General features: G+C 43.1%; 1 protein-coding gene across 4 annotated transcripts; it reads left to right on the top strand.

Annotated features, from left to right (window-relative positions):
- The first annotated feature begins 7,464 nt into the window (after positions 1-7,464).
- stk11 (serine/threonine kinase 11) lies at positions 7,465-24,079 on the top strand. Of its 4 annotated transcripts, none has more exons than XM_035528696.1 (11): positions 7,465-7,486; positions 8,795-9,918; positions 15,805-15,888; positions 17,336-17,425; positions 17,699-17,831; positions 18,395-18,531; positions 19,302-19,429; positions 20,224-20,281; positions 20,910-21,103; positions 21,448-21,760; positions 23,086-24,079. In XM_035528696.1, the coding sequence occupies exons 2-10, from the start codon at positions 9,635-9,637 to the stop codon at positions 21,708-21,710; spliced, it is 1,371 nt and encodes a 456-aa protein (XP_035384589.1). In that variant the 5' UTR covers positions 7,465-7,486; positions 8,795-9,634; the 3' UTR covers positions 21,711-21,760; positions 23,086-24,079. The 4 variants fall into 4 exon arrangements, with proteins under 4 accessions (XP_035384589.1, XP_035384587.1, XP_035384588.1 ...); XM_035528694.1 differs by lacking the exon at positions 7,465-7,486 and adding an exon at positions 7,574-7,676; XM_035528695.1 differs by lacking the exon at positions 7,465-7,486 and adding an exon at positions 7,782-7,804.
- The last annotated feature ends 37 nt before the right edge of the window (positions 24,080-24,116 follow it).

The raw sequence follows: 24,116 nt of genomic DNA, 5'->3' as shown, positions 1-24,116 counted from the left end.
ACGGGTCCATACTCTGGAACGCACGACTATAAGGCGCGCTCACGATGGCAATATCAATGATCCACCTCTTAGTGGTGAGTTTGAATGGGTCATACTATGTCTAAGCTACATTTATTTATCCTTGAGCCATAAAATTCAGTATTTACAGCCGATTAATTATATGTCTGTGGGCATCATGTGATTAGTACTATTAATCCACATAAAAACAGAATTTGTTTCAATTTTCCAAGAAATTCTCAACACATGAGGCTCTATCCCTTTTTTGAGATAGCATTCAGCAAATCCATTTGTTTATAGACTGCTTTGCTTCATGTAGATCAATTTGTACAGCTGGCAGTAAAGAGACATGACCTATCTACAAAAAAAAAAAAATTATATATATATATATATATATATATATATATATATATATATATATATATATATATATATATATATAATTTTTTTATGCATTTTTTAATATTTTTATCAAACATGGCACCTCTCGCCTTCTTCAGTATTTAAATTTGAACAAACTCTGTTCTAAAGATGCCACTTTGTTGTTTTTAAACTCTTTGTTCTGTCTTTAAGGTGACAAAGTAGTCAAGCTGTCCCATGCACTATTTAAAAAGCTTTTTGATGTGAACAGATGGTGCATGTATTTTTTTCTCCTTTGACACATAGAAAACAATACAGTGTTGCTTTGATCATATCAGACATGGCTAACATCCAATCTAGACACTGAAGACAATTAAGAGGCATTGGCTGACATCCATCTAGGCACCGTACTATGGGGCTGTTCTCCTTCCTGTAAACAAAGCATAGAATTGTGGTCAGATGCCTTTGATGTTCACTGGATATAAAATTCCCCTCAAACCTATTTTGAGAACCTTTATAAGAAGGTCATCTTTTTGTATGAGTATGACTACTCATTTATAATTTACGACTCATAATAGTTTACTATTCAATATTGAATAGCAATGAATGTTTGCAAAAAGAAGAGATGAATTCACAACTCGAACATTTTCTGTCCATTTAATTTGGTTGTTTCCCTCTTTTTCGGAAACTTTGCTAAACCGCTGTTTTCAGTAGTTTGGGCAAAGCCATTTTATAGCCATTTATATGATTGTCAAATAGAGTAAAAATAAACCCAGTGTCACATCAGCCACTGTATTCTTCTTTGCTCCTAAATTTAATGACTGAACATCAAACCTTTAAGTTATTTTGGGGTATTGCAAGGCCTGCTTACATAGTCTTTAATATAAATACAGAAGATCATTGCTTGACAAAAAAGTATAGTAAGACACGGCTTAACTGGGTATCTAGTAGTTCACTAATGAAGAGGCATTCTTATGGCAGGTAGCATGAAGCACAGAGAATGCTACTGCTAACTCATTGCAACAGGACATACCGTCATTCCAGTGGCATATGCTCACCAGGGCAAAGTCTCAGATCTGTAGTCACTGTTCACCAGACATCTCCAAAGATGCATGCGCAGACGTAGAAGGCTTGGCGCACTAGAAATATGATAATGTCCCACAGTGTCAAATGCTTGCTCTCTTTTGTAGAATCAGCCCCCATAGCAGCATCATTACCCTTTCTTATCCCACATCACTTGGGGTTTTGAAGTCGCATGTCTATCCCATGATTCCCTGCACATTTGGCCAAACATCTTCCCTTATGTGCCACTAATGGTCTGCATATAGAGTGTCATGTGGAGTCCATCTGGCCCAGTGGAAGTACGGTGAGGACTGAAGAGTCTTCATAATTGACATTGCGCTATTGATTTTTATTTTTTCCTGCACAATTGCCAGGATGCTCTCTGAATATTCAGCAGAGACATTTGAGTTTGATCACTACTTAGCACTGCTTATAACTAGATAGCCTTGATTACCTTGAAGGTATTCACTGCATTAACTAATTGTATTAGCCAACTGCAGAGACCAAAACAGTGGATTTGAATGGAAGGCTCTTAAGAGTGATGGACTGTGCAGCGCTGCTATGCTCTCCCCTTACTGCGCCTGTAGCAGCTCCTAAAACTGACTATAAGAGACCCTGTGGAATGTGCTTCTCTCCAACATCTTTCAGCTATTTTCAGCAACCACACAGATCAACTACAGCTAACCTACGACCACTGGAGGGACAACTTATTGTTATACAGTCATTATTATATTGTATATGATAAAGTGTCACTATCCGCTCTTTGTTTACAGTCGCAAATTTTTACAAATCGAATCCATTTGTTTTATGGGTTGTCTGTTTGTTGTAAATAAGATGATCAAACTGTATTAAGCTAGCAAATATGTTTAAACATAGGTATTTATTCATCACTGGGAAAAGGTTATTGATAAATTGAAGAAAAGCAGCCCCAGACAAAACACAAAAAAACTCCATGTGAAAAGGATGTCAGACCGCATATTTCTTCCCTGATCTTTTAAAGTAGATGTCACTGTAAAACAGAACAGCAGGCAATAAAATGTCATCGCTTCTCTCATGACACTGAATCACAAATGCAAGTTGTGATCTGAAAGGGTCTTTGTTGCATTTCTATGCAGCCAAAGGTGTTATTAGGTAAATGAAAAGTTACTGAGCTACTGGGTGAACAGTGAGGCGGTGACTGAATTGTCCTTGTGCAAGGCTGACCGTTTACCTGCTGGCCACCTACACTCAATCGGGTAATTGCTCTGTTTAGTCGCAGCGCACAACGTAGTTTGTGTGAGAGGTGAAATACATGCTTACAGGCTCCCCGGTAGTAGGTTTAAACGGTCTTTGAGCATTTATTTTCATATGCAGTGAAATGTCTCCATCTAGTGAATACTCAGTTTTGAAACTGGATTAACAATACCTTATCAATTGACTTTTTTCTAGTAATAAAAATTGAGCATTTGGAATATTTATTAGGAATGCATAGATTACACATCAGAGAAAAGAACTATCAAGAACAACAAGGCGAATTAACTCACTTGCCCAAAAATCATATCAGAGTACTCATAAATGAACACCACACCCGATATTGATATCTGCTAAATATGTAATGCAAACATAAATTCACCTTGCATGTAAAAGGTTGATTAGAAACAGATTATTAACAGCCCATGAGATGTTATGGCAGGTACAAACAAAAAGATGCAGTTTGCAAAAGGTTGTTTGTTCCTTTGAGCCAAAATACATGACATAGATAACTATGAAATAAGCCAGGCTTCCCCTTTCTTCATTTTCATAATTACAGAATAACCAAATAAATGCAAAGATATTCAAATGTACTCTTACGTGCATTTTCATGCAGCCTTTCTTTTGTTCTGGCTGCAAGAATGGCAGTTGTTTATTTATTGAATTTGTTGGGAAAACTGATAGCTAGATTTTACAGTATAAGAGTCCCTCTAAGCAGCTGCTGTCACAGACTTTGTTACTGTACTGTAACAGTCATTTTACAGGTACAAAAATAATGTAATTTAATGAACAGATGCAGTCTGCTTACCAATGTTTTGAAATAAACTACAACCATTTCTGAGTATATGAACCGTGACTTTGTAAAAATTACTATTCATGATTTTTTCATTTAAAAAGAATGGGATTTAACACAGTAGCCTAGTTCAGTTCAGGCTTAATTGCCTAGAATTTTCAAAAAGAATATCAGGAAACTTTGTATAATTTTTAATCAGCTTGATTTTGCAGTGAAATTCTATTAAACATGTCAAGACTGAATTCATAATTGGGTCACACATCAACTCATCACTTGCAATGTTTAAAAAGATATGTTATATCATATTGCTGACGTGGGTTTGGCATTTATTGTTTACACTGTAGCCGGCACAAGAAATAACTTCATAGACCCTATTAAAAAGATTTTCAAAAGATTTTTTTCTATAGTACTTTAATACCCCAAACATTCTCAGTTCCTCATCATGATGTAGACTATGGATACAAAGCATATGTCCAATGGGCGTAATGCTTTCGTCTGGTCCAGACACTAGAGCAATAACACAAGATTCAGAAGTGAGATAAGCGCATCCTTTTACTCCAAGCAAGCACTGTTCTACTTTATACCAAAACCATGGGCAGATAAAATGGATGCAGCGACTCCACTTTCAATCAATGTGTTCCTGAATGTGGACAGATTCATGAGACCCAACAGCTTCCTTCTGGAGACATAAAACAGAAATAAGACACCAATAAGCAAACATACATATGTTCATAGAATGAGGTCCATGCTAACACAACCATATCAGACCTTAAAAGGAGTGGGTTTTCTCTTCACAGACAGTTATATCCACCCGTAACGGGTACCCAGACCTGGCTTTCTCCTGTTATGTCTCTGTCTTTTAATTTTGCCATTCAAAAGCAGAAATCAGCTTCCACTGAACCTATTCAACCTCTATATAAAATGCTGTATGAATATCATATAATTGTGTATAGTTATTGATATATGCAATAAAAAACACACCCATCATCTTATTTTTAGCTGCTTTGAATTTCAAAGGCAATCTGCCACTAGATTAATTCATATTTATATTCATACTAGATTCATAGTAATGTCTCATTACTGTAATGCTTCCAGAATATTCATGCTGTATTTCAGAATCATTGTGTGTTCTCATGTGAAAATCCTTTGACCTTCAAAAAGATTAACAGCTAAGCATTTCATTCCATTCACCAGAATGGCTGACTAGCTGGTCTCCTGCTCAGGATGGCTGTGTTTTTCCTAAGCGGGTCCGCCTGTCCACTTATTTGGTGCACTTCTTTTTCTGATTTTCTTTAGGCCTGTTTGTTTATTTCATGCATTATTAAAATTTTTGTCGCCAGCACTAGAGGGAGACAGACATGTGAAAATAACGTAAGGGGAAAGTTCTGCGCAGGGCAGATTGCCTGCTCCTTTGGCATGTCCCCTTTCAACTTCATTTTTAAAAACTATTTTAAAAGATTGAACATTAACTTTGGGTAACAGGATTAATTACTGAATTGTAGCTAATTCTTAGCCCAGTTACTGGCTACATCAGATTTTGCTAAGACAAACGTTACCCTGTACTAGACCTTTTAAAGGCTAACCAAAAGTTTTAGTAAAAATAAAAAATGTTAGTATCAAAGATTTTTGTAAAATTAATAACTAAGGAAAATTCCGTCTTAATCAAAGGCTATTTACAGCTTGTTTTTAAACTATGTCTCAATCATAACAGATTAACAAAATCTATCAAGGAAATAAATAAATGAATACATAAACAAGGCTTTTAATATTTGTAAATCCGTGAATTGATTTGCATAACTTCTGGTGTAAACTGATCTTAAATCAGCCTGTTTTGGGGTCAGTCCAAGAATATACTGCACCACGTGCTTATGCCAACTGACCAGCAACCTGCCCAATGGGAGCCACAGTTGAAGTCCCTGCTCCCCTAGTCTGAGATGTATGAGGAGAGGGGGGACTGGTGGGGCCTGTAACTGGAGCCTCAGCTTGCCATTCCCCAGGGTTTACATGTGTTAAATATAACCCACATTGGCCAGCTAAGCAAAAGAAGACAGAGTGGGGGTCTGCACAGTCATCCAGGACAAGCACTGAGATGGGAAGTTAAGAACGACAGGGCAAGTCCGTCTTAGTAGATGTCAATACCTCTGTTCCAGTCACCTGTCGGAATGACGCAAATTGCAATGTATATTTGGCAAAACAGCCAGTTTAATTAAAAGGCTTTTTATCTCTGCAATCATTTTCACTTCATGCATCCATTTTTGAGAACTTAATAACCAAGCTCAGGTTTGTCGAGTTTGTCATACACGGTATAGCCCGCAGTGAAATGGTTTGAAAGTGCTCTGTCCAAACTGAGGGAAAAACAGGGGTACATAAGGAAATATGTGTATGTGTGTGTGTGTATGTATGTATATATGTGTATATATATATATATATATATATATATATATATATATATATATATATATATATATATATATATATACACACACAAAAATATATATAACAATGTATGTACAATATATGTATAATATGTATATATACACAATGTACAATATATATATGGATATGTGGATATATGTGTATGTACACAATGTACAGAACATACAGTTCCGTCTTACAAATTTACATATTTACAGTCACATGGTGGTGGTGGTCCCCACAGTTTAGTTTCCCTGATTCAAGGCCCGAATGGCCTGTGGGAAGACGCTCCTCTTCAGTCTCTCTGTCTTGGTCTTCAGGGAGCAAAAGCGCCTCCCTGACCTCAAAAGAGAGAAGAGCCTATTGTTGGGATGGGTGGGGTCCTTCACAATCCTCCTGGCCTTGGTCTGACATCGCTTGTAGTAGATGGTCTGCAGGTCAGGAAGTTCCGTTTGAGTGATGCGCTCTGCTGAACGCACTACCCTTTGGAGTGCTTGTCTGTCCTGCTTGGTGCTGTTCCCAAACCAGACTGTGATGTTCCCCGTGAGGATGCTCTCGATAGTGCAGATGTAGAAGTTCCGCAGTACCTTGGAGGGCAGTCTGAAGTCTCTTAGGCGTCTGAGGTGGTAAAGACGCTGATGAGCCTTCTTTGCCAAGGGAGTTGGTATGGCGGGACCAGGACAGGTCCTGCGAGATGTCAAATCCAAGGTACCTGAAACTATCTACTCTCTCCACCGTGGTTCCACTGATCCTCACAGGTTGGTAGTGCCACTCCTGCTTCTTGCTGCAATCCATGATCAGCTCCTTTGTCTTGCTAACGTTTAGGAGGAGAGTATTTTCCTGGCACCAGTTTTCCAGGTGTTTAATCTCCTCCAGGTAGGCCCTCTCATCGTTGTCCGAGATCAGGCCCATGACGACGGTATCGTCAGCAAACTTGACAATGATGGTGGAGCTGGAAGTGGCTGTGCAGTCGTAGGTGTACAGTGAGTAGAGCAGGGGGCTTAGGACACAACCCTGAGGAGCTCCAGTACTGAGGGTGAGGGTGGATGAGACACAGTTGCCCACCCGTACTGTTTGTGGTCTGTCTGTTAGGAAGTTGGAGATCCAGTCATACAGGGATAGATGCAGTCCTAGATCCTCCAACTTAGTAGTGAGTAGGGAGGGGATGATAGTGTTAAATGCTGAACTGTAGTCGACAATTTAGATAACAATAAATAAATTCTTGAGATAACAATTTAGTTATCTCAAATTTTTGCCATCTTATTCAAAGGCCAAATGATTTTTCCAAAATAATAAACATTCATCACCAGTAAGTCCTTTAATGCTAAATAGATCTGAAAGGTTATGGATAAAGTGTTTCCCAATAATCGGGAATAGAAAATAGGGAGAGAAATTCAAGAGTCGGAGACCACTGTGAAAGGTAGTTGACGTTAGAACCTGTTCAAGAAAGCGGGTGCAGCCAGACCTTAGATGTGTGTGTGTGTGTGTGTGTGTGTGTGTGTGTGTGTGTGTGTGTGTGTGTGTGTGTGTGTGCGTGTCAGTCACCATAGTGACGTCAGAGGTTGGCATTTAGCGCGGTGAGGGGGGGGAGGTAAACAAGATGGCGGCAGCCTTGAAGCAGCTGCATCAGTAAGACTAGAGCAAATATTATATATATATATATATATATATATATATATATACACACACACACATACATACATGTGTATATATATATATATATACACACATACATATACGTGAATGCAGTGACAACACTTAGAGGAGAGGTGAATCGGAATAAAGTCGAGTCTACACTTATTTGTATCGCAATGCTGAGGTAAGATTTCTACATAGTTTAATGCCATGGCTTTTTACGTCAAGGACCCTAGCTAAGCTAACTGGGCTTGTGTTCCTTGACAACACGCCGACTGGCACTAATTTCAGCTGCTTGGCTTGTGTGTGATGGTAAGCCGTCGTGCCAGTCCGAAGATAAATTTAACCTTAGTGAAATGTACAGGCCGTAGCTGGATACTGCGGGGCGGACACAAAGCCGTATAAACGGGTTTGATGGTCTGTGTTCATCCTCCGCCGTGTAGACTTGAACTCGGACTTGTGGCGCGACGTCGACGTTTAGCGGTGCGGTTTACCCATTGAACCAAACGTGAAGGATTTAACTTGGAAAAAAACCTCCTGGGTGTATTTGTTATGCTGTCTGACTAATTTAGTGAAAGACATTGAAGGTAATAATAAACCGCTAGTTAGGTTAGCTATCTGTTAAAAAAAAACAAAAAAAACTGCGATGTTTGTTAGCTAGCTTACTACCTAATTTGTCACTTAGGGTTAGCTAGCTGTATCTTCACACAGGTAGTTATCGCATATAACCTTTTAATACGAGTTATCGTATATAACCCAATACTATAATGTATCGTATCTAACCTATTAATATGATTTGCATGTGACATTCAGTAAGATATTCTAGCTACTCTAGCTGTAGCTTGTTGCTAACTTGGCTAGCTTGTTAAACACTACAGTCTTGCCAGTATAACTGTAGACAGTTGGTTAAATTGGAGAAATTAAAATACTTTAGTTCTTGTGCAGAATAAAGTAGCTACTGACTGTCTTGGTATTCTTCGTATGTTCTGCTTGTACATTTTGTCGGTCAAAGCGCAGTCACAGATTGCTTGTCACAGATAACTTGCATGTTAGCTATTCGGTTATTTCAATATAACACTCCATTTACCTGTTCGCTATGGAAAAAGTGCCTAAATCGTGAGTTATGACTGGCAGAAGCTCACATTGGCTATTTTTATTTTGTTTATCGATAACATTTTCGCTTTTGTAAAGCTTACTTGTCCTTAGGTAATTATGAGGTGTCATTACTGTAACTTGGTGGTATCTGTCCTTCCGTCTTGTTTTAACATCGCTCACCATTTCCTATGGTTTTCCCTATTGCAGGTGTCTTGAGTTTCCCAAGATGAGCACTGGTTGGGGTTTGTTTTGGTCATAACGAGCAAATCATCTTGAAAGTGCGGTGTGCTATACCAAAGAAGAGCTGCTGTTGGTCTGGACTGGTGAAGATGTGTCCCAGTTGGTTACGTCTGATGCGCTAGAGCATATCACCTTGTCCAGAAGGAGAATACTGTGAAGTCTGGGTGATCTTGGAGACTAATTTACTTTGCACTGGATGTGTTGTTGGAGATGAATAGGAGTCCAGTCATACCAAATGTAGGATAGTACGAGCCTGCCTTCATCAGGACAGAATCTTTTAATTACAAAAGGCCTGTGCTCTGTGATTAAGAAAACTTTTCTTGTTTGAGTTTAGGATTTTTTTGGGTTTTTTTTTTTGTTTTTTTTTTGTTTTTGTTTTTTTTGTTTTGTTTTTTTTTTGGGGGGGGGGGCTTGTTTTTGTTTTTTGTTTTATTTTATTTATTTATTTTTCTTCTTATTTGCACTCAACATCACTGGCTCCTTGCCCAGTCTGAACTCTGCTGTGGACTCCTGGTTGCCCCTTTGGCACTTTTGCTACTCATGTTTACATACCCCTTTGATCTGAGCCCGTTTTCTTAGCAGTGCTGCCGACCTTGCCCAGGTATGATTAATCTCTGATACCTTTCTAGTGGGTGCCCCCCCCCCTCCCCCCTCCCCAGTCAAAACTGTGCCCCTGTTGCCCCGGGATACAGACCCCACCCCACCCCACCACCCCCCAAGTAGCACCAGCAACCACCCCAGGGTTGTGTTGCAGCCAAGTGAAGGAGAGGGAGCGCGAGCAAGAGAGCAAAGGGGTCTGGAGGGAAGATGAGTGTCGGGGAGCTTCAGCATCTGGACTACCTGACCGAGAATGAGCTTATGGGCATGGACATTTTCATCCACCGCATCGACTCCACGGAGGTGATCTACCAGCCACGACGCAAACGCGCCAAGCTGATCGGGAAGTACCTGATGGGGGACCTGCTGGGTGAGGGCTCCTATGGCAAGGTGAAGGAGATGCTGGACTCAGAGACTCTATGCAGGAGAGCTGTGAAGATCCTCAAGAAAAAGAAACTAAGGAGGATCCCCAATGGAGAAGCCAATGTGAAAAAGTATGTGGGAAATTGGGGAGGGGGGGGGGGTGGCGTGGCTCGGGTAAGAGTGCACAGTTCCTCTTTCATTCTGCCAATCTGTCCATCCGTTTTCCTCTTGCTCTGTCTGCATCTCATCTTCCTGTGCTATGCTTCTTGATGCATCTTTAAAAGAAAAACACAGTTCAGCAGTAAAATCCAAAGTGGCCAGCTGCACTGTCTGTCATGAGAGAGGAGCGGCAGGAGGTAAAACTTTTAAAAGGGAAACTGGTGTATTGTTTTGTCGTGCCCCCCTGACATTTCAGCGGGCCAGACTGGAAGCCAGTTATCTTCAAGCTGTCATTTCATAATGCAGTCCTGAGCAGTTTTAGCACATGGAGAAATGTAACAGCCCTTGAGATTTTAACCTGATCATAAGGCTGGAATAACGGCACATCAGTATTTCTTTTGCTGTCCTTGAACCCAAACGCAGAATATGTAGAATTTTCCACACAAGTTTTTGAAATATTAAGGAAAACAAAGTATTGGTGTAATGTGAGTAGATATCTAGTGGTATCTAAACTGGGAAGATGCTTCTAAAAAGTGTGTACCCCACAGCAGTGCAGTGACCTGCAACAGCAATTCATGTAGCTCACAGGGAAACTGTGTTTTTCTAGAGACAGTGCTTCTCTTCTTTCTCTCTCTCTCTCTCTCTCTCTTACACACTCTGCTGCATCTAATGTAGGCCATCGCGATTTCATTTTCCTACCCTTGTTTCTTTACATCAGTCTCTAATTCCTTTTACAGGGCTGCACAGGAGCTTTATTTCCTAAGGAGTGTGACGTCACTTTCATCCCCTCCTTATTTGGAGGGAAGCAGTTGAATTTTTTTTTTTTTTGTTTTTTTAATCACACCGTGCGGCTTAATTAAAATGCGGCAGCGTGCAGCCTGGGGGTGCCTCTTTGAATAGCGTTGTGGGTTTGGACCTGCTTCAGAAATCCTCCCCAGCTCATGTGTGTGAACGTCTGTTGTGTGCCCGCGTTTGCTGTTTATCCGTAATGCCTCCAAGGTGAGGGAACGTTTGTGGACTGTCGTGAAACTAGCCAAAGCTGGCCTTCAGAACAGTTGTGGCTGTCAATGTGTGACTCTTACTTTCTCATAAGTGTCCTCAGAAAATGCACGTGATGCAGTAGAATAACTCAATAGTGGTTGAGTTATTGGCAACTGCTGTTGTAAACTCACTTTTTCTTGTTTATTTGTGCCTTTTAAACTGTTTGGAAGAGTGTGTGTGTCCACATTGTAGGTATGGCTACACGATGCATCATTTCTTAATAATTATTGCAATGGTTTTTTTTTTTTGTTTGTTTTTTGTTTTTTTTGCAGTCTTGATATTGCAACAGGCTGCATGCTCACATCAAGCATTATAATCACCATGCAATATTGTTGCCCATGTGGTGCACCCCTATTCAAATCAAGGGTTTACTAGTTTTAGTCAAATTCAAGCCATAAACCAGTCAAAGTCCACAGCAACGTAGGCCAAAACCAAATACTGTAACACTGCTCATGTTGTGCAGCTGCTGTTTCAGGGCCAGGGAGATTGCGAGGGCGCGGCGAGACAGTGAGGCTGCGAGAACACGGGGAGGGGAGCGCCCGCTCTTCCACTGGCCTTATATGGCTACGGCTGGAACGCCATAGTGGCCTCCCCATTCACAGCAGCAATTAGCATTCCTGCTTCTCTGAGGCAGCATGCCCTGGCTGGTAGATTCTCACACACATGCACTAGTGGAGAGGAACTGGAATTGCATAACACACTGCTGTTCCCATGGTCATGTGTGTGGAATGCAGCAGTTGTACGTTTTCGTGTGTGGGGTGGGAGGGTGGGGGTGAGGGGACGGCTTGACCTCTGGGACTGAGGTCCATAGACCTTCATCTGGGCTCACACTGCTCATTATGACTTGAAATTGCCATTTTTAGTTTTGTGACATAGAATACAGCACTCCTGCCTCCTGAGGTAGTTGTGTGTTAAGACCATTAAGCCCTGTCTTAAGTTTGAACTGATGGGTCTGCTGATTTCACGGAGGTGGGCTGTAGCAGTGATTGGCCACTGTCTGCTAACCAGCTTCATGTCTGTTTGTGCTAGATTTCCAGTGATGGGAACAGACAGAGCTCAATAATGCCGTTCTGTGAGAGTGTGCCTCAACACCTTCCTCTTATATTTGGAGCTATTTTTGGCCTGTGCAAACACGCTTGCTCTGTTGTGTGAGCTGTTCAGAAAACGACAGAGATGCTCTTCCTTCTCTCGGTCTCTCCTTCCCCCCTGTCCTCCATGTCTCTGCTCCTCATGGCATCGTTTAATCCCATTTTAGGACTGTACGCCACACAAGATGCTGGTTTATATGTGGCCACGCGGGAGCTTTACCAGCTCTGATTTTAATCAAGTTACGTTGCTGCGGAGTTATTGTCTCTTCTGCCCTGGGCAGTGAGACTGTGCCTTTGTAATGCTCCCTGTCTCACAGCTTTCACTGCAGTTTACTTTCCGAAAGAACCGAGTCAAACTCGGGGCACTAATTGACTTGTCGGTGACCTTACGTGGCCGTGCTGAGCATCAGAGTGCACAGGCCCCATGACTTCTCCACGTGCTGCAGGTGTCTGTAAACAGGTCCTGGTTCTCGCATTTTACAATAAGAAGCAGCAGCGTGGAACTGAGCGGGCCAAGTCGGCACAAGGCCCTCGTTGTAGGTGTGCTATAGTTCTCTTTTCTGAGCTAGACAACATGCAATGTGCATCAGAAATAACTACAGGCAAATTATTTCTTAAATTTCTGTACAAGTGATTTTAAGAAGACTTGCTGCATTTACTAGTGTTTTGAATTTTTGCATACTTTTGTACAAAAAAGGTTAATTTGAGAATTTTGCTTACTTTCTGAATCTAACTGACACAGTAATAACTGACTTTATGGGGGGGAAAGTAACTAAGGATTAGAAATTAGGGCTGCATGATAATCATATTCTCATCATTATTGTGATATGGGTTTTCATTTTAAATATATTGTAAAGGACCATAACACAGCAATAACAAAGTGAATAGCAGCTCTACTCAAATTGCATTACCTGCACGCTGAAACAAAGTCGACTTTTTACTCTGCAGGCTACGTACATATGACTTATTGAAGCCGGAGCAAGAGTGAGGCAGAAAGCTCTAACCTTGGGCTGACCCATAAATGTATCAAATTTTGGGACAACTTAAATGTGACGATATTAAGCAAATTATTGTTCTATTGCTCTGTCACATACCATTGCCATGCCGCTTTTTAATGACTTGGCCTTTATAACAGCCATCCACCTTGTACCACAGATCAACCTGTTTGTTAGTTAAAAGGAGATGAACACTGGCATGTATGCAAAAGAAACGCAGAAACTCTGGTGCTTTTTGCCTGCTCTCTGGTAGAGAGAATCACATGTCCAGAAGAAGGCTGTCCGTGGGTTGGATTGGCACGGAAACTTTAGATGTGGAGGGTGTTAAAATTAAAATAGAGTCTCAACACAAGTAATCTACCCGATGTCTACTGAAACTTAAATTGCAGTTGTGAATAAGAGAAATACTATTTGACATGAATGGCTGAAAATGTAAACAGATAATGATGGTAGTAGGTTTGTGTCAGAACCAGCATGTGCTGATCAAACCTTGAAGTAGCCGACTAGTGGGGATCTATACACGAATCAAACGTGTTTTTCCTTAATAGCACATTTGTTTTTGTATTCTCCTCCCCCTCAGAATTAAGATTCATTATCTTTTTCTTTTTTTTTTTTTTATCACTCCCTAATGAGGTCAAGCAGTTCACTTATGTAGTAACTACAAGAAAAAGATTAGCTTGAGGGAAAAGAGAGGTGCTGTACACCTCACATGGGGTACTTGTCAGAATCTGCAACATGTCACTATAGGTCCACTTGCCAAAGAAGTGGAGTTTTTTGCCAGTTTTGGTTCTGTGATGTTGAGCTATATGATAAAGCTTTCATCAATTCCAGGAAAGTAGCCTTTTTTTTTTTTTTAGAGTCTTATTTAACTTGTATTTAAATTATTTACTGATTATATATATCTTATTGTTGGTTCTAGGAATACACCCTTACATTGTACAAAATGGAATTAATCTGGTTTTACTTCACACTTAAAAACAATCTTTTCCTTCTGAATGTGCTGCTATGTAGATATTCACTGGAATTCTGTTTTAGTCATAATTTAATATACTTCACATCAGTATCGGTATATCCAACATATGATGGAGTTATATTTTTAAAAAAAATAATAATTCGATACCCATGCCAGTCATATTTTCACACCAAAGAAATCAATGTGTGTGTGTGTTTATATTCATTATCAGTCATTATATATTTAAGCGATATAGATAGCAGTTGTTAAAGAAGCCTTTAATAAAATTACCACTATTTAGTCTTTGGCCTCCAGTCTACATACACAGACTTGGTCTAAAGGGAGATGGAATGTTGTTGGGTGTTTTTTTTTTTTTTTGCATGTCCAAGACTGATGTTGCACAACCTACTCTGACATCAGGATGCAATTTCCCTTTAGTTTAGACCACTTTTGGAATGTAACTAAATACAATATTGAATCATAAGATGGATGATAATGATGGAGATGTGCTTTGTTTATAATCCTAATCCCCCTGGTGAAACATCTTATTCAATCACATCAGAACTTTGTTATTATTACACACAATCACAACAGTAATTCTAATTATTTTAATTGTCGTGTGTTTCTTCTTTTTCTTGGAAATGATTAAAGTGCTTTGGGAACTATTAAATAATTAAGTCAGTTAATTAAATTACACATTGCAATAAACAAACCAATAAATGAATAAACCAACACCCCAGTCAGCGGCACATAGTTCAGTTTTTACTGTTCAGTTAGACCTATTCGGTACTGTAGCCACACCTCCTTTTGATTGCACTGTTGTGTGATTCGCCCATGTTATGCCAAGGTGACCGCAATAGTGACCTGTGAAGGAGACATGAGTCATTTCCCTTACGCAGTACAGAAAGACCAGCTGCAAATGTGCTGGGTTTTGGGCGTGCCTCACTGTCCACACTTTCTTCACTGGCTGCAGTGATGTCTGATATCTGCAGTCTTGCAGTTTGAGTCAACGCTTTACTGCCCATCTCAAAAGTTGCATGTTCATGATCTACTCATATCTATGGTTCAGCGCACCGATTTGTGCAACTGTGGGGAATTAATAACACCGGTAACCGAATGTGTACATGTAAACATTTGAGCGGTTCTAGTATTGATGTGGTGTTTTTACTGAATGCTACAAAATTAAGAATTTTGTGTTACAGTGCAACATGGTGTATGCTGACATACTGACATAATGAGACTGCTATTGTACTGACCCAGTATGGTTGTTGTTTTACATACAAACTAAAAATAGTGTTTGTGTCTCTCTCTCTCTTTGTTTATTTTTGTATAACTTTACTAGAGCAATTCAGGGTTTTTGAACATTTTCTGAAGGTCTGCCAAACAGTATGTTGAACATTTTTAAGCTGAACAAAGATTTTGTTCCCTCAGAGTTCCACTGTTAAAGGGGAGTCTGGTTGCTGACACTCACTTTAACTGTGGACACAAGGTCCTCTTGGACCAAAGTTTTTGATTGCAACAGGTCCTTCTGCATTCTTTGGGCTTTGACTTACTGCTTCATGAGCTAATTAAGCTAAATCTAATGAAGAATTAATTATATGAATCATAAGTATATTATTATAGAAGTAACGCGTGGAGAAACAGCTTCTGGGGTTTTTTTTGGGGGGGGTTGTTTTTTTGGGTCATACTTGTAGGTTGGTTCTTATTGTGTGTGTGTGTGTGTGTGTATGTGTGTGTGTGTGTGTGTGTGTGTGTGTATGTATGTTGTTTCTCCCTTCTTAGGGAAATCCAGCTGCTGAGGAGACTACAGCATAAAAATGTGATTCAGTTGGTGGACGTGTTGTACAATGAAGAGAAGCAGAAAATATATCCTTCAGAACATGGAGACATTTACGTCTGTCACGCCTGCGAACGTGAATGCGACCACCGTTCTCTGCCATACACACACACACACGCTCTGGTGCTCATTTAGGACATGTCCTTAGTTCTCATCTGGAGTCTGGCTATATATTATATATGTTTCAGTAGGAGAAAATGTAAAAGAAAAGTAGGAGTTTCCTTGAACTATGCCATACTTGTCCTGTGACAGCACAATGTCAGTGTGATGTCTTATGACAGACCCATTTCTGCCATTACTGGGGGAGTTGCCCAATTGTTGGACTGTCGCTAAAGGCATCAAACTGTAAAGAACAGCATGTCTGTAGGGCATTTTTGTCAGGTGAGAGATTTATTTATTTATTTATTTATTTGATTTTTTTAACTAATCGCTGGCATAACTTAACACCCCAGAAACCTCTGTGTTTATTTTATTACAAATATAGGTTTTATTACGAAGAAATGGACCAGGGTAGTGTATTTGTAATGAGAGCTGGCAGTTCTTTATAGTCATTTCCGTGTGCGTTTGCTGGCACAGTGGCTCACGGGCAGACCCTGCCGGCTGACCTAAGGTCAGGGTGCATGTGTCATATGCCTCTGGTTAGCCGCTGTGGAAGCGATAATCAGACCCACAGAAAAAATACCCACCCTGGGCATTTCCTACAGGTCCGTTCAGGTTATTACTGTAATTCATCACGCCAGCCTTCAGTTTAAACCTGTTAAAGGTATGATCAGTCTCTACGTAGATCAGGGCAAGCCAGTGTTTCTGCATGCTTTTGTGTCAAATGGTCCTACCCCAGTTCGAGGACTGGCGTGCCCAGGTGAGGGGAGCCTACGCTAGCTGTCCACCACGTGTACACAGCGACGAACACCTTCGTCACTGAGCACTCTTTCCTATCATGCCTAGCATCTATGAGCATAGCTCTCTTTTCAGGGGAAGGCTTTTGGGAAATTCTCAGACTCCTCACCACTAAAGGCATTTTGTGGGGTGTGAGCAGTGTTGCCCAACTTGGCTGCGGTTCCAATCTGTACACACACACACACACACACACGCCCCACACCTAGGCCGCCTGCATTAAACCACCCCCAGCAGAGTAATTCTTCCCCGTTTCCCTACGGGCGGCTAACGAAGAAGCCTTTGTCTGAGCATCGAGTGATCAAGTGCTCGGTAAAGCCGAGTGTGACATGGCCGCACCTCCTTATTCAAAACATTACAAGTTAGATGCCTGTTTACGCTGTGTTGATGCTGATGCACGGCTTCAAGACGTTGCAAAAGCAATTCTGTAAAAATATCTGCAGTTTGTCACGGAAGGGAGGTTTCACTACCTTGACTGTGGTTGTTGTTGTTGCTGCTGCTGCTGTTTGTATGTGTTTGTTTTCTCTCTCGTTTATGACTTACACCCTGGTGCTGTTTGATTCCTCCTTGACCATGCTGCACGTATATGGTAATGGAGTACTGTGTGTGCGGCATGCAGGAAATGTTGGACAGTGTGCCAGAGAAAAGATTCCCTGTGTTTCAAGCTCACGGGTAGGTTGCCTTCGCTGTCTCTCTCTCGCACACACGTGCACACACACACACACACACACACACACACACATACATGCGCGCGTGCATGCATACATGCATATCAGAAAGTTTTAGTTGACGTGGACTTCAAATTCACTTTTAGCATCTTAATTTGCAGCACGTTCCAGCACATTTAGGGAATTCCTGCCATTGTAACACGCACCACAAGTAAGAGCACACGGGATGCGTGAGGAGAGGAAGGAGATGAGGCTGACCGCTCTTGCTGCGTTTCAGGTACTTCTGCCAGCTCTTGGATGGCCTTGAATATTTGCACAGCCAGGGGATCGTTCACAAAGACATTAAACCAGGGAATCTGCTGCTGACCACAGATGGAGCTCTGAAGATCTCAGACCTGGGCGTAGCAGAGGTGAGACGACGACATCGCACACAGCCACTGCCCTGGCGGTTACGCTTGAAACATTAAAACTTTCCAAATAATTTAATCAAAGATTGAATCAGAATTTTGTAGAAAATGAATGGGTCTTTAAAGAAGATATTAGTCGCCACCTGTTTACCAGCATTACAATTGATGTGATGCAGAGAAATCCACACACACCAAACACAAATGTGCAACACATCTGCACTCGTACAAGTGCGTGGTAAGTATGTCCAGTGCCCAGTGACCTTTCAAACAGGGAACCAAATAACGATGGTTAAGGACAAAGTCGCTTAACAGCTGGCATTTGAGCAAACACGAGTGACCCACGTAGTGTTAATTTCCTGCTAATTGGTGGCTATGCAGCCCAAAGAGCTCCAGATGCGTCTTCGGTCCGTTTCTGGTGTGATTCACTTCCTCTCTCCGGGGGCAGTTTTCCCATCGTGTCACGGATCGAGACACCCCTCGTTCCCTAGAAGGCGCATTTCCATGAGTTTATTGATGTCCATGTACCTTTGTGACCTACTGACCTTCGGTTCCCCCTCTGCCCTTAGGCTCTCCACCCGTTTGCGGAGGACGACACATGCCGGACGAGTCAGGGCTCGCCTGCGTTCCAGCCGCCGGAGATCGCCAATGGGCTTGACACGTTTTCAGGGTTTAAAGTGGACATCTGGTCCGCGGGGGTTACGCTGTGAGTAGTGCCAGTAGCCACGGTGGTTATCGCTGCAGTCAGTTATCGCTGCTTCACGCCATTCATCTAATGAATGGGATTACCGTGCGGCATGGTAGAAAAGCAATACAGTGCAAAACTATTGACCCAAAAAGTGCCTTGATTTAAATTACATTTAATGTTCTTCATGTCAGACCAGCACAAAATGTAATTAAATACATATTTCAGAATGTCTAAGGGGCGACATGGCTGCAGCTTTGCTTGCACGCTGCTTGCTGAGGTTCGCTCAGCTGCTCTAACTGTGCTGAGCGTCTGGCCCACAAAACAGCCGTTGCCGCCACGGTCACGGCTCATTTTGAAGTCAGAGCCCGAAACTGATGCCAGGTCAGTGTGAAGGCGTAGGAAGCGTGTGGGCGCGGGGGAGACGTGCAACGCAATCTGCAGATGACCTGTGTGTAGGGCATACGCTATTGCAGGGCCTGACACGGCACAGAAAACTACGTCGGATTGCAACAGTGGGCTGAATTTCAAATGCTGGGTTTCTCTCTTTAGAAAACCACTCGGAGGACAGATGGGGGGGGGGGGGTCCTCTTTAAATTAGGCTGTCTGATCAAACTTGGCCGAGTACTAAATCAACTCGACATGTTGCAGATTCGTCCGAAACGGTCAGATGTGCGCCGCTCTGAACTCCTGCGGCGGATTTAGTCCTGAGGAAGCATGTAAAACTAAAGGACGCAGAAGCAGTACGCACGGTTCCGTGGCCCTCACCTGCCTGTCTCTCTCCCCCACAGATACAACATAACTACAAGCCTGTACCCGTTCGAGGGCGATAACATCTATAAGCTATTCGAAAACATCGGCAAGGGAGATTACACTATTCCGGAGGAGTGCGGTCCCTTGCTGTCTGATCTGTTAAGAGGTATGCAGAACCTCCGTCCTGTCTGATCCCACACAGCGTCCGCTTAGTAGTTCACGTCCCGAAATCTTTGCGCTGGGGACCGGTTCTGCGTCAGCCACAGATTTTTTTATTATTATTTTTTTTTTTTTAATGAAGTTTATTAATTTTGAAACAAATTTGAGTTGTAATGAAAGAGTTGAGCACTAAGACTTTAGGGAAAAATTGTGCCATGCTGCACTTCACCGGTTCGTCCAGCAGAGGGCGCTGGTATATCACGTTCCAGCATGAGCGTTTGCTCACTCACTCAGTTGTCACGGAGCTCTAAGCACTCGCAGACAGTCTCGCACTTGTCCCGCATGGGACTGACCTCTAAGGAGAGGAAAGCTGAGATCTGCCAACTCCTCTCTCCAAAACGCTTTTGGAATACAGAGCACAAAGGCCGTCTTAAAATGGAGCGAGCTAGCATTTACCTATTTTGGCATTTTGATTGAAGCTGTGTGTTAACACTTTGAGCTGCAGGTGTCTCACCTGTGAACACACCCTGCCTTCATTTTGGTCTCTCTCTCTCTCTCTCTCTCTCTCTCTCTCTCTCTCTCTCTCTCTCTCTCTCTCTCTCTCTCTCTCTCTCTCTCTCTCTCACACACACACAAACAGGTACACCACAGCTATGGGTACCTTCTACATCTCTCTCTCTCTCTCTCACTCGTCTGATTACTGCACCTCGACGACTTTCTGACTTTGCCTGCGCATTTTACCAGCGGAAGAGCTACGGAAATGCCCCTCTCATTCTGTCCCCTTGTGTTTGTGTTTCGTAGGGATGCTTGAATACGATCCTGTGAAGAGATTCTCAATACAGCAAATTAGGCAGCACAAGTAAGTCGAGCACAGCTGTGAACATGCAAGGGCCGATTCTCATTCATCGCCCGTGTTGCCGCCGCAGCGAATGCACAAGCGCCGTCCGAGAGGAGTGAGGCTGGAAGAGGGGGTGGGGTGGGAAAGTGCTGTTGGTGAGGATATGAGAGAGAGTAAAACAGTGGGACTAAAAGGGCATGGCTAGGAAATGGGCAGAAAGATTGAGGTGTGTGTGTGAGAGAGAGAGAGATGCAGAGTGCATCACAAGGGACTGCTAACTAACTGAGGTGTGATGAGGCAGAGGAGTCATGGTCTCTATGGTTAATAATAACCATAGAAACCAGAGGGAGTGGGAGGAGGAGGAGAGGGAGCGACTGAGTGGGAGTGAGTCATAGGAGTGAGGTCACTGGGACCCAAATGAGTAACTCCATTTGCACCAAATAAAAGTAACCAATTATGCACTTCAACAAAATGCTAGAGTGTAAACTGTTTAAACTGGAACACTCCATTTCGCCTGCTTAGCTGTGACTCTTTGAGCAGAAGCCCCTCACCTGAAGTTCCCAGTCTAGTCCTGGGGGAGCTTGCTTCTAACCAATAAAAGTGGGTCCCTTGCCTGAAGCCCCTTCTCTCGTGTTTTGCCTTGGCACAGTTGGGTAAGGAAGAAACATCCTGCCTCTGAGCTGCCTGTGCCCATCCCCCCCAGCGCCGAGACCCGTGACATCTGGCGCAGCATGACCGTGGTGCCCTACCTGGAGGACCTCCACGGCTACGGCGAGGAAGAGGATGACGAGCTGTTTGATGGCGAGGACGAGATCATCTACACTCAGGACTTCACAGTGCCAGGTAAACGTTCGCTGCCCATCCGCACGAGGGGGCGTCGCACCTAGACAAAGGCCGCGAGGCTGTAGGGAAAATGCCAGGAAGACTGCGCGTGCGCCCGTCGCCGCTCCGTTAACGGAAAGGAGGCTGTGGATGCGGGAGACGTCTCACTCCACCTTCATGATGTTTCGGGAAAGTTTTGGTCACTACTAGCGCGGCTGTTGGCTCATTTGTTAACAGAACGGGCCGAGCTGAAGAACCTGTATGCATCGGGGGGAGCGGCACCCGTGCAAGCACACGATGTCGTTTAAAAACTTGACTAAAATCAAGTGTAGTTGACTAAAATCCATAAGATGTTCTGTCTACAGGGCAAGTGGGCATGGAGGAAGAGGATTTAGAAGAGGAAGAGGAGGAAGAGCGCGGTCCGGAGCAGAGCCGTGCCGCGCCAAAGCCGCAGCTGTGCGTGAACGGGACGGAGGCGGGCACTCTGAAGTCCAGGGCAGAGCGTCGCTCCAGCTCCTCCTCCAACCCCTCCCGCAAGGGCGTGTCCAGCTCCTCCTCCAACCCCTCCCGCAAGGGCGTGTCTGCAGCTAGCAAGATCCGCAAACTCTCCACCTGCAAGCAGCAATGACCTCATCCCCTCTCCCTCTGCCTCCCGCACCTGCGTCTCGCTCTGTACAGGTGAGCCAGCAGGGGGAGGAGCCCATCAGACCTCGCTTTGTCATGTCTGCTCCTTGAGTTCTGATTTTGTGGTGACTTGATGATAAAAAAAAAACAACAACAAAAAACATTCATCTCTTGAAACGACTTCATGATTTTGCGCAGCTCTCTCACTTGAAAGCAGAACTCTTTGTCCCTGTTCATTCGTTTTCACTTAGCCAGTCCTTTTGGTTTTTAGATATTTCAGATAGATAGTTGTGTGTAAGCTGTAAAATGGACACGTACAGTCCAGCCACGCACTTGTCGTGAAGCGAACCTGTGTCCAGTGTCTAATGGCCCTGCAGGTTTTAATTGCGTGGACAGTGCTGATATTTATCTAATTAAGCACATAGTGTTGGTGGCGTACTCTGATTGGTTCCTGGAGCTGGCGGCGGGGGGGTTGAGTCTGCACTGATGATGAGTGACTCTATCGCATGGGAGCACAATGTCCTGCATAAGGCCTCCGAGCAGCCTGGCGTCTTTAACACAGGACAGGTCCTAGGCTGCTGGTGCTGCTCTGACGACAGGGTCACAGCAATCATTCTAGTGTTGGGGGAAAGTTCCAGGGGCGGTCCACTTCTGCCATTTTGAGGGGGGGGTTGTCAGCGCGTGCGTGAGCACAGTGTTTGGGGAAGTTGGGCCTCTTCTCCGCCTGCCACAGCAGCGGGTCCCGATGACTCACTCCCATGTCTGTACCACACCCTCCCCCTGGCCCCCAGGGCTTCTCCCACAGGCAGGGTGTTCGTGAGGCTGAGAGGGGTGGGCACTCTTCTGATTCCGCTCACACCCACTGCAGAGAGGCAGAGCATTAGCGTGTTGCGTGCTAGCCGGCGATGACTCAGACGCTTCACAGACGGATAAAAGGTGGCTGTGGTGAGCGAGAAGCAGGCAGAAAAGGTTTGATCTCGAACAGTGTTCTAAATGCAGGAAGGAGGAAACGGGGGGGGGGGCCCTGCTAAAAGAGACAGCCTAGCTGCATGTCCGATAGGCTAAATATAGGGCAGAAAATTGCTTTTGTATTTGTGCACTTTTAAACTGGACGGTTTCATTTAATCCGAGCAGCATACAAAAGAGGGGAGATGGCCAAGTGCTGCTTTGATATCATCAAAGTACAAATGCAGAATTAACAACCACGTCACATCCGTTTTGTTCGGCAGTGCGTACTTAAACGTGAAATGCCAAAGGTTTGGTGTCCCACACAACTATTAATGATGCCGTTCTGTACGTGTGAAAGCGTCTCTGTGATACTTTGTCAGAAGCTAATTTTCAGGATGGTTGGTCATTAACACGTTCTCTCTGGTCTGCAGGTTTGTTGTTTTTTGCTCTCTCCTGTTTTGGATTTCCAGACATGAACACGAACCACAGCTCCTGACATACATTTTGCCATGGACTATGAACCCTAACGGAAACGATGCCAGGAAGCGTGGATATATTATTTTTTCCCCTGGAAAGGACTGACTGGGTTGGGAATGCTGTGAGCAGGAGGGAACTCCTGTTTTTTGGTTTAGGTTTTTTTTTTTGTTTTTGTTTTTTTACCCCCCCATTTTTATCCTCTACTTTCTCTTCCTCTCATGCACTGTGAGCCTATCACTCCATTTATTCTTCTGCATTCTCTCTCTCTCTCTCACCCCACCCTTTTGTCACAGATCATCACCTGAAGAGGCGGGGCTGGTTTTCTGCTCCTCCCCCTTGTGCCAGAATGTTGTTGCCCCACAGATCTGACATTTAGTTTTAGCGGATCTTTAATTTTATAGTAACTGCAGTTCAAGATTCACATTTGAGGTATGTAAAAGAATAATGAACAAGACATCAGTTACTATATTGGAGTTGCCTCTGGTGAGAATGCTAATGATAATTATATACCCATATGACAAAAAAAATGCATGTTGTGAAGAGCTTTGGGGGAAGGGGGGGGGGTTGATCTGTGCAAGACAAACGCACCGACACCTGCTCTAGCAGGATGTCTTGGGTCTTTTTTTTTTCCGTTAGCTTTGTTTTTCGTTAGTTTTCTTTTTTTTTTTTTCCCCAATAAATGTTTTTAATTATTATTTATATAAAACACATCCCAACCAAACCAAAGTTGGTGATCCTGTGTGTTTGTTCACCTCTGGAAGAGGGATTTCCATTTCTGAGCTCGTCCCAGCGAGGGGTGACTGATTAAACCGCATCCCACGTTAGACGTGAACGCGGGCTGAATTCTCTCCCCGTCCTTCGCTGTTCTCAGAACAGTATGAGCCACAAGAAAAGACTCCAGAACTGCCCTTGTACGTGCTGTTTGTGCATAAACGCTACCGGAGCAGGGCGTACATCAGCTGCAGGTGCATCACTGAATAATCTT

Source organism: Electrophorus electricus, chromosome 7, assembly GCF_013358815.1.
Source record: "Electrophorus electricus isolate fEleEle1 chromosome 7, fEleEle1.pri, whole genome shotgun sequence".
In the NCBI taxonomy this organism is placed as follows: Eukaryota; Metazoa; Chordata; class Actinopteri; order Gymnotiformes; family Gymnotidae; genus Electrophorus; species Electrophorus electricus.
The sequence above is the reverse complement of the archived record's forward strand: the minus strand, read 5'-3'. Positions and strand labels throughout refer to the sequence as shown.

Coding starts and splice junctions, on each gene's coding strand:
- stk11 (XM_035528696.1), top strand. CDS start 9,635: ATGAGTGTCGGGGAGCTTCAGCATCTGGACTACCTGACCGAGAATGAG. Junction 9,919..15,804: donor GGAGAAGCCAATGTGAAAAA/GTATGTGGGAAA, acceptor CTCCCTTCTTAG/GGAAATCCAGCTGCTGAGGA. Junction 15,889..17,335: donor AATGAAGAGAAGCAGAAAAT/ATATCCTTCAGA, acceptor ACCATGCTGCAC/GTATATGGTAATGGAGTACT.